This window comes from Vicia villosa, unplaced genomic scaffold (assembly GCF_029867415.1).
Source record: "Vicia villosa cultivar HV-30 ecotype Madison, WI unplaced genomic scaffold, Vvil1.0 ctg.002224F_1_1, whole genome shotgun sequence".
Classification (NCBI taxonomy): domain Eukaryota; kingdom Viridiplantae; phylum Streptophyta; class Magnoliopsida; order Fabales; family Fabaceae; genus Vicia; species Vicia villosa.
In genome coordinates, this window is record NW_026705869.1 from 198,880 (window position 1) to 209,830 (window position 10,951).

A 10,951-nucleotide genomic window follows, 5' to 3' on the forward strand; every position below is an offset into this window, starting at 1 on the left:
AAGTTAAAATAATAGCCACAAAATTAAGCCACCATGAAAGACACTGAAACTTCCACGACCCTAATACCTATCACACATGCAATTGCCGACAAGAATCTCAAACATTCACACCATTTTTCTTTCTTAAGTAATCTCTTTTAACCAACTTTTCAACTTACTTCCAACACAAGTCATGTGAAATTTTTATACATCCAAGTGTTTAGATTCTAATTCTTAGTGTGAGAGTTAAAAGCGTTTTTTATTTTATTTTTTTAATATTTTACATTTCTGAGATCTCATTTAAAGAGACCAATTCAAATCATGATGTTGTCATCTAAATATGAGATCAAAACAACAATAACAACAAAAACAATTAAATAAAGAAAAAAAATGTATTTATGTATATATTATATTTTCAAATCCAATCATTTATGTAAGAACAAAATAGTACTAATAAACAACATAAAATAAGCACAATAATATGCTTTACAACTTAATGATTCTCAAATCTAAACCTTTCCAGCAAGAACAGGAATACTTTGTTCATTTCTGAAAAAATTATCAGGATCAACAGCAGTCTTAATCTTAACCAACCTATCAAAATTACCATTAAAATACTTAGCACCATAAACTTGACCTTCTTGATAACTATTCTCACCAAAACTATTGATCCCAATATCAAGATCTCTATAGTTTATATAAGCACTTCTTGGATTCTTTGACACATAAGGTTCCATAAAACTATAAAGACTCTTAGCTTGATTCAAATAATTCAACGTTGCATTAGCTGCTGGATCATCCCAATTCACTGAAAACTGAATTTTGAACAAGTTCCCGGCACGATGAGGAAAAGGCGTCGCATCGGCCGGAATCTCATTCATTCTTCCACCATAAGGATTGAAAACAAATCCAACTTTTCCTAACTCAATCATCTTTTTCCATATCAAATTCAACCCATCTTTTGGAATAGCTTTCTGAACATAATCAGATTTTCTCTTCCCGAAACTCGCCGAATTCAGATTCCTATCCAAAAGACTCTCCGGTTTCGCGCCGTTTTTGAAGTCGTCGGCGTTGTTGTACCAAAGAACCGAATTAATCCAACTCAACTCAAGACAATCTGTTTTTTTCAATCCTAAAAGTGGAAATTCTTTAGCTAGAATTCCCACCAGTTCCTCGGCGCCTCCGAGGAACATAGCAACAACAGAAGCTCTAAGAGTTTTTGTTCCTTTGACAGTTTTAGAACTTATAGGCTGCAAAAGAAGCCTCATGAAAAGCCTGTTATCAGTAGTTGGAGCAACTTGTTGCCATTGAACAACAAGATCAGTAGCATTCTGTTCCAATGTTTTCTCTATTCTGAAAACAGTAACGGTTTCAGGAACCGCTACTAACTTAACAGTATAAGATAAAACAACACCAAAACTAGCACCGCCACCACCTCTTATAGCCCAAAACAGATCTTCTCCCATTGATTTCCTATTCAAAAGCCTTCCCTTAACATCAACAATTTCAGCATCAATGATATTATCAGTAGAAAGACCATATTTTCTCAACATTGTACCATATCCTCCACCGCTGAAGTGACCACCAACACCAACAGTTGGGCACACACCAGCAGGAAAGCCATGGACTTTACTCTTTTCGTAAATTCTGTAATAAACTTCACCAAGAGTAGCACCGGCTTGAATAAAAGCAACTTCGTTTGTTATATCAACATTGATTGTTCTTAGATTGAACATATCAAGGATGATAAAGGGTGATTGATTTGAGATGTAAGAAATACCCTCATAATCATGGCCGCCACTTCGGATTTTGATTTGAACGTTAACTGTTTTGGCGCAGATAACGGTGGATTGAATATGTGAGGTTTGTTTAGGAGTAACAATGATTGATGGTTTGGAAGTTGAGGATGTGTTGAAACGTGCGTTACGGATGTAGTTTTGAAGGACAGTGGAAAATGAAGGGTTTGTTTGAGGGAAAACAATGTTGGAGATAGATGGATCCGTGTTGTTTTGTTTGAGGCAGTTAAGGAAACTTGTGTACAAAGATTCTGAAGCAGCTGGTGCTGCTAAGGATGTGTAGAAAACTGTTAGGAGGAAAAAAGAAAGAGAAAATAGTATTGGTTTTGCCATTGGAAACGTGTTGTTTTGTGAGTTACGTTGTAGTGAATGTGTTTGGTTTTTATAGGAGAATGAATGGTTAACATGTTGGACAGTTTCTTTGACATTTTGGGTTGAAATTTCAACAACGCGCCTAACAGGATGAGACTTTGTTGTTAAATTTATAAGGAAAATGTTAATAGTTAAGAAATCATAAAAACAAGAAAGGTAAGAATAAATCTCAATCATTCATTATCACCACCACCCCAAAATTCCTATTAAAAAGAAAATTAAATTAAAAATAAATTAAATTTTTTCCTATAATATAGTGACATGTGGAGATCCTTGTATTTCTTCTCCAATTTTATTCGTACTAAATAACATTACTGAATTTATAATATTTTAAGGGAATTGTTTTTTCACATATGGGATGAATTTCAGTATTTCACCTCTCTGAAAATACTTTTTTTTTAATTTCTATAAATATAAATATTTTTATTATTTTCTCTAATAATTATGATTACTATAATTATTATATTTCTTTATAATAATTATTTCTAACTGAGATATTATTTCCACTTTATTTTGATATTTTTATTATTTACTATAATTATTATTATTATTTATAATAGAAAATTTTTATTGTTCTTATAAATATAAATATTATTATTATTTACTATAATAATAATTATTTTTTCTATGATAATCATTTTTATTGTTCTTATATATATGTATATATTTTTTTTTTTTGAGAATTTAGACTTTTATTCCATAAAAACAGTTAATACAAACCGATCTGTTGGTGATTTTAGTACCATCAATGTATTTTGGTAGTAATGTGATTTACTGTAGGCCGATGCAATTATGCGTTAAGCTTGAAACGAGTTAGGGTAGTGCGGAGTGCACGCTCGTAGAGCCAAACGTGCAATTGAATACGAATAATAGAAACGGGGTTCCAAGGGGCGGAGCCCCTAGCGGGGTGCGGGGCTGCACCATGCCGGGGTCCAAGGGGCAACGCCCCTGGCTGGGGTCCCGCTGCCAGGTCAACGGGCAGGGTGCGGGCCAGCGCCCTGATAGAAATTTTCGTTTGAATAGTTGCACCCTTTCCCAACCGACATAACCGTTTTACCGAACAGGTGCGTCGTTTCCCAACCGACATAACTGTTTTTACCGAACAGGTGTGTCATTTCGGTTTTTATTGTTGATCTCCTATATAAGGAGCCATTTGGCCTCGGTTTCAGATACGAAAAACATACTTCCTCTACATTCCTGATCTGTTCTCTATTGTCAGAAACATATTGTTCTTCGAGAATTATTCCCGCAAAGATTTCGTGAACCCAAACAATAATAGGGTCGAAATACTTTGTTCGGAAAGTGAACGAACACGATTCTTCGAAGATATCCAGGATTATCATACCACATATCCAACACGATCCTACAGGATCCAGGTCCAACAACAAACAAGTCAAACCAACCAAATCAAACTATCTAATGCTCATATTTACTGCATAATTTGTTCTTTTCCATCTCATGTGTTCCTCCAAAATAAACTTTACACTTTCTTGGGTTTGCCTTCAAACCAGTTGCTACAAAGATTTGCTTGAAAACTTTCATCATTAGGCTAATTGAGGTTTCATAATAACAGGAGATCGTCAGCAAAACAGATATTGGTTATTCTCATTTTTGCACATTTGGGGTGGTACTTATATTCTGAATTATCCTGAAGCTTTGCCATACATCTGTGAAGATATTCCATAATCAATACAAAAAGAAATGGTGAAATGAGATCACCCTGTTGAAGCCCTCTCTTTGCCTTGATAATTCTGCTAGGTTGCCCATTTATGGTGTATCTATAGGAGACAGTTTCAATGCACACCATTATCCAATCAATGAATTGCTGAGGGAAGTTCAGTTCTTTCATAATATTCTCAAGGGCTATCCATTCAACGGTATCATATGCTTTATGCATGTCCATTTGAATTGTGCATCTTGGAGAAAGGTGTTTCTTGTTGTATCCTCTAATCAACTCATGAGCCACTATAATGTTATCTTGGATTGTTCTGCCAGGGACAAAGGCTGACTGACTGTCATCAACAACATCACTGATAACTTTACTCAGTCTTGAAGTCGAGATTTTTGAGATAAGTTTATACACTGTAGTACAACAAGTTATTGGTCTCAAATATTTCATACTCTTGGCATATTTTGTCTTAGGTATCAAAGTGACCAGGGCACAATTTCAGGAAGAATACATTATGTTTTGTTGACAAAACTCTTGAATTGCATTTATCAAATCTCCCTTGATGATATTCCAGCTTTTCTTAAAAAATATAGCATTACATCCATCTGCCCCAGGAGCTTTATTGTCTCCAATACTTTGAAGTGCTTGCCAAATTTTTGTCTCAGTGACTGGTTTGATAAGGCAGTTGTGTTTCTCCATTGGAAGTTGTCTTCCTCTTCTAAGAGCCTCTATATCAACATGGAGGAGTGTTGGGGATGCAGTTCCAATCAGCTCTCCATAGAAGTTAATAATCTTATTTTCCATATCTTTAAACTTAGTTAGAATCCTCCCATTATTGTCTTCTAATTTGTGTAATGAGGTTTGCCTGTTTTTCTCCTTGAGGTTTGCAAAGGAGTATTGGTTGTTACCATCACCTAACTTGAGCCATTCAATTTTTGACTTCTGCAGCAAAAAAATTTCTTCAAGTTTAGTATTTTTGATAACCTCTTCACACCAGAATTTCTCATTATCAATGAGCTGTTGATTGAACATATCATCAGAGAGAGCTTTCTGAGCCTGATCCAACATTTCTCTACTATCCTGGATTTTCTGAACCCCTCTTGTTACCTCTTTGGTAAGTTTCCTAAGGTCTGGCTGGAGCCTCATGAGTTTCCTCCACAACTTGTACATTGGTCTACTCTGCTCATCTTGCCCCCAACTGGTCTTCACTATAGTATTGTACTGGGATTTCTCAGTGATACAATTCAAGAATCTGAATCTATATCTCCCTCTTTGTCCCTTAGTATAGACACCCTGCATTTTCACTGGTAAGGGTGAATGGTCAGATATGTGAGGATTTAAAATCTTTACTTCACGGGTGGAAAAATGTAGGAACCACTCTGTGTTGCATATAGCTCTATCTATCCTTGAATAGATAATTCTAGTAGTATGTTTGTTTGACCATGTGTAGTAGTTCCCCACTGTTTCATGTTCATGTAAACCAGTAGCATCCATCATATTCTCCAAATCACAATATTCATTATGGTGTACCTCATTGCCTCCAATTATATCAGTGATCTTGAGTACATTATTGAAATCACCTATGACAATCCAAGGGCCTTTAACAGTACGTTTCCAAATGCTTGTATGTCCTCCCACGACTGCTTTCTCTTAGCAAGCTGATTATGAGCATACACAGCAGAAAGATAATGTGAAAAACTACTGTCCTTTCTGTACATCTCACTATGAATAACTTGATCTGTTTCCTTCATTATTTTCACATCCCAGTTATTAGGTTTTCACATGAGCCACACTCTACCATTAGGATGAGATCCATAGTTATCACTTATTATTAAAAAAATTTAATATTATTTTTTAATATTATATAAGATTTTATTAAAATTTTCCTGACTAAAATTATATATATTAAAAAATAATAATAATTGAGTTTTAATTATTATATAAGTTACGGACTTTTGAAAGAGATTTTAATCTAATATATTAATTTTCATAAATTTAAAATTAATGATAGATATCAATAAATCATTGATTCTATGAAATAAAAATGATTAATATTCATATTTTTAACGATTCAAATATGTAACTTCAAAAATTCCCTAAATCTAAATTATGGGATTTATTCGGAGATGCACATTCAAATATCCCGGATCTTACAAAAATTTATTTCGGATATGTATCTCCGAAAACACTTAAAAGTATTTGTGATGTGGTACGTTCGGATATGTATCTCCGAAATATTGGGATATTTTGGGATTTTTGCCAGAGGTATCTAAGAAGACATCGAGGTATACATACCAATTCCTTTTTTTTACATCAATACTTACACCGTATATAATGTTCATCGTATTTATACGGCGAAAACAATGCTTTTTTAATAAAATAATATTAATTTAAAAATATATATTTTATTTTAAAAAATATATATCTATTTTTAAAATTTATTTTATAATACAAATATAAGATTGTTTAACTAACTAACTTCACAATTGTATTAACCACAAAAATGTAAGTCATTAACCGATTATTTTAATTATGATTCATTAACTAATAAAATAAATACTATTAACCATGTTCTAACACTAAATTATAAATGTACTAATCTACATTTACACTCCATTAAACCAAATTTATTTTGATATTTAATATTTTTTTATATTTGAGATCTCATTAACCAAGTTATGAACTGTATTAATCAATTTTATAAATATGGTTAGCCAAAGTTTATACCGTATATGTTAATTTTTTTATGTCAAAATATATATTAACCAAACTTCAAACTATATTAATCAAGTTTTAACATTTCATTAACCAAAATAGTTTTTTAGAAAATTATATTAAAAGTCAAAATAAAATGAAAACATTGTTTACGTATTTGTGAAAAGTGTCTACGGTGTAGTGTAAGTAGTATAAAATCTAGTGTAGGAATATCATTTTTCTTCTAATTATGCTACATATTCTTGAATTCAGTTTTAATGTCAATAGTGCAATCTTTAAGAGTATATATTGAGTGTTAAAATTTTACATCATATAACATTTCATGTGTCAGACGGATCAAATGGTTTAATAAGATCGATTTAATGTGAAAGTTCATTCACACACTTTATCCACTCATATCGATGAATAGATGTTTCTGTTGGGTTTGATTAAAATATGGGAATTTCTTATTACACCCCATACTTTTCTAGACCAGTTTTGTCGAGGCAATTCATAGTAATCATAGTTGAGTTACCTTTAATAGATAGTATGATAACCAATTAATAACCATAATGTTATTGTTTATTGAGAACCAAAAATATATTTTTGGTTTATACCGGAAGTGTATTTTTGATTTTACGTAAGTGCAATTTAAAAAAGGTGCGCACCGGAGTTATACTTCCGGTTTTAGAGGGGCATTTTAGAAATTGCGTAGCGTCTTTCTTTTCACCATGGGGTGGAATAAGAAATTCTCTAAAATATATATGTTGAAGAAGTTCCACATTGCTAAATTTATGAATGAAGAGGGAGTCCAAGGTTATATATAGGATTAAAGTTTTTCAAAGTCCCATATCACTTAGTTTTATGAAGAAAGAGGAAGTCCAAAACTATATATAGAATTTAAGTTCTTCGTTTCAAGATGCTCCAGTCAAAAACACTTTAAGCTTGTATTTGACTTTCTTTGTTCTCTTATGCTCTTATGTTAGAGTATTGTGAGATGTATTTAAATATTTGTTTTCGAGGGTGTGGGTGTACTGGGGGTCATGGTTAGTTGAGGGTATCTTATGTGTTGTAACAATTTTCACATAGTATTATTCTCTGGTTGTCTATTGACAACGGCCGTGGTTTTTCTCCGGTTTTGGAGTTTCCACGTTAATCTATTGTGTTGTTATTTTGTTTCTCTTTTTTCTCTATGTTTGTTATTTTCCCAACAACTAGTATCAAAGCCTTGATTTGTGGGTTATAAATTTTAGTATGCTATGTGGTTGTATTTTTGTCTGATCTTCCATATCAGAAAATAAATTTTATACTTTGTGTAGATTGGGAAAATTTTATTTTGTTGTAGAAAAGTTTTTGGCTGTAGTGTCAAGTTTCTCAAGTGCAATGAAGATTGACTTAGAGAAATTAATGGAATAGTTTTTTGACTTGTGGAAAGTTCAAGTCAAATATGTGTTTATAAATCAAGATTACATAAGGTGAAGGATTATGTCTATGGTTGATGAGCTTCCTACTAACATGGAAGTTGCACTATAAAGTTTCAACCTGGTTTTTGGCATGTGAAAATTCTTGAAGTGATTTAATTTAAAATGAAGTATACTCTTCTTTAGGTGGAGTATGATAGTTCTTAAAACTATGAGTGTCGGTGAAAACAATGTGAAAGTTCTTGAAGTGGCGTAGAGTAATGCCTCAGGCTGCTTCCGGGATGATCGACTGACTCCACAAACCAACACGGGTCTTTTCAGCATGATTTGTCCTCACTCACACGCATTCCGAGAAACTTCCTAGAAGGTCACCCATCCCATAATTGCTCCAATTCAAGCACACTTAACTATGGAGTTCTTATGGCACAAGCTACCGAAAAGAAGATGCTTTTTGTTAGTATAGGTAATACCTATCAATTCTTATATGCACTCCTTCAACCATGCAGTCCCATACCTGCACGACCTAAGGATCCCTCTCATTCCGAGTTGGCGACCATCCTTTCCCCATTCGGCCTCAGGTGTTACATGCAGTGCAACCACCCCTCGCCTTCTTCAGCCTCGGTTGTTACATGTAGCTTCAAGTGACTAGAGTCTTTATGATGGAGTATGATTGTCGGGGAAGACAATGGAAGTTAGTGTATTATTTTCAATCAAGGTGGAGATTTTTGGGTTTGGCCGAAAATAAATATATTGAAGAAGTCTCACATTGCTTAATTTTGTTAATGAAGAGGGAATCCAAGGCTATATATAGGATTAAAGTTTTTCAAAATCCAATATCACTTATTTTGTGAAGAAAGAGGAAGTCCAAGGCTATATATAAGATTCAAGTTCTTTGTTCCAAGATGCATCAGTTAAATGCTCTTTAAGCTTGTTTTTTACTTTCTTTGTTCTATTATGCTCCTGTATTAGAGTGTTGTGAGATGTAGTTAAATATTTGTTTTGGAAGGTGTGAGTGTACTAGAGTTTAGGGTTAGTTGAGGATATATTATATGTTGTAACAATTTTCACATAGTATTATTCTTTGGTTGTCTATTGAAAATGGTCATGGTTTTTTCTCTGATTTTGGAGTTTCCACGTTAATCTCCTGTGTTGTTATTTTGTTCCTCTTTTTTCTCTATGTTTGTAATTTTCCCAACAGTTGCCTCACTAGAGATCCCCCTATTAAATTCACTAGAGATGGTTAGATTAGTTGTTAATATATAAATGTGACTCTACATCACTCCAATGTATGATTCATTACCTTCTAGATACATCTCCACTTTCATCCACCAAAGACTTCTTCAATCGTACCAGAGATCTTCCATGTTGGAATTCACCAAGTGATCACCAATTTCTTGTTCCAAATCTAAATAATGACACCGTTTATGGAAATCAAATCTTGATTTTCACAAAATTCCACTTTGAATTTCTCAAATGACTTATATATCTTGTTTTCTTTAGTGTGAAATCATTATTACCATGAAAAAATTTGCTCGAGATAATGAAATCTTAAAACAGATCTCTGAGATGGATTGCAAGTGTAGAAAAAATGTTACATGGTTGGAACAAATAACTTATCAGAAGTTGAATGCATGCAATCCATTAAACTTGAAAATAATGTGCACAAAGGGTATACATCAAAATCTCGATAACAACAAATATTTATTGTTCTCCAGGAATAACAGCGACAATGATGAATTATATTTGTCAAAATCAGAATTTGTTGTAAATAATATATTTTAATATTTTGTGTAAATAATGTAATTTAAAATAAAAAGTTTTCGCCTCGGTTTTAACAGAAACCAAGAGGTATGTGGTGCATGGAATGAAACCTATTTTATTGTATTTTTTACCTCAGTTTTGAGTCATAAATTAGGGGAAATATAAGCTTATTTATTGAGTTTCTTCACTGTCCTTAAGTAAATCTTTGTCGTCCACTTAATGAGTATCAATGCTTAAAACACAGTCATTAGTGATTCGTGTGAAACCTAAAAGAAATCAATTATAAAATTATTCTAAATATAAAAAATTGATAATGAAATATTTGACATGAAAACTTTGAAACTCAAAGAAGTTTGAAAAAGTTCTATATGATGAATTGCAAGAGCATAAAATTATTTGGGCTCAAGCTTTGTGTTCTTAAATAATCTAATAACGGAATATTTATATTCTTTATCTAACCCTTTTTATTATGTATCAAAAACAAATGTAAGCAATATCCAACATTTGATCTTCCCCAAGATTCAATGATTCGAAGATCTAACATATGATTTTCACTGACGATGAATTAGATTCAAAATTTGTTATATATTCTTACTTTAATATTTTGTGTAAACAATTTAGTTGATAAAAAATTAGTTTATTAATATTCTGTGTAAAATACATAATTTGTGTTTTTTTTAAAGAAATCTTTTCCCTCGATTTTGGTCATAAACCGAGAGATATGTGTCGCTGGTTTTGAAAATATAAAAAAAAGCTATTTCTATGGATCATACCAATGACCATTTCAACTATTCCCTTGGTTATTCTAAACACGAGGGGTAGAATAGAAATTTATCATGACGCCCGTCGCTACCTCTCCTCTATAACCAAGGTTAAATTAACTTTGCGTCCGAAGTTAAATTTGTTTTTAGTAGTAGTGACTAGTCCTTGCTCCCACGTCTTAAGATCCACTTCCTCACCCTGGGACACGTGATCCGGTTCTAGTGACTTCTGCAACTGTCACCTTTCGTGAGATCCCAAACTCTTTTGTAGTTAGATAGGGATATTTCTAAGTTTTGGCATCATTCCAACCGTTTTAACAATTACTCGAAGGCCAAGCGTTAAAATAAACCACTACGAGTGAAATTATTTGAACCAGATATGTCTTAAAACCTCCAACAACTCCATTCCACAATCGGGTTGCAAGGCCCAGGCAAACTCATTGTTAGACAGTTGACTAACAATTCAAAATCACTAACTTCCAACCAAGCCCTAACTAA

The 10,951-nt window shown here is 32.9% G+C and overlaps 2 protein-coding genes across 2 annotated transcripts; both read right to left on the bottom strand.

Moving 5' to 3' along the window:
• Window positions 1-374: 374 nt before the first annotated feature.
• LOC131638238 (berberine bridge enzyme-like 21) lies at window positions 375-2,142 on the bottom strand. Its single transcript, XM_058908788.1, has one exon. It carries the CDS (start codon window positions 2,106-2,108, stop codon window positions 489-491), a length of 1,620 nt encoding a protein of 539 aa, XP_058764771.1. The 5' UTR covers window positions 2,109-2,142; the 3' UTR covers window positions 375-488.
• Window positions 2,143-3,708: 1,566 nt separating this feature from the next.
• LOC131638231 (uncharacterized) lies at window positions 3,709-5,567 on the bottom strand. The gene is made up of 3 exons (XM_058908777.1): window positions 5,427-5,567; window positions 4,416-5,373; window positions 3,709-4,229 (listed from the first exon to the last, which is right to left on the bottom strand). Exons 1-3 carry the CDS (start codon window positions 5,565-5,567, stop codon window positions 3,709-3,711), a joined length of 1,620 nt encoding a protein of 539 aa, XP_058764760.1.
• Between the last annotated feature and the right edge of the window lie 5,384 nt (window positions 5,568-10,951).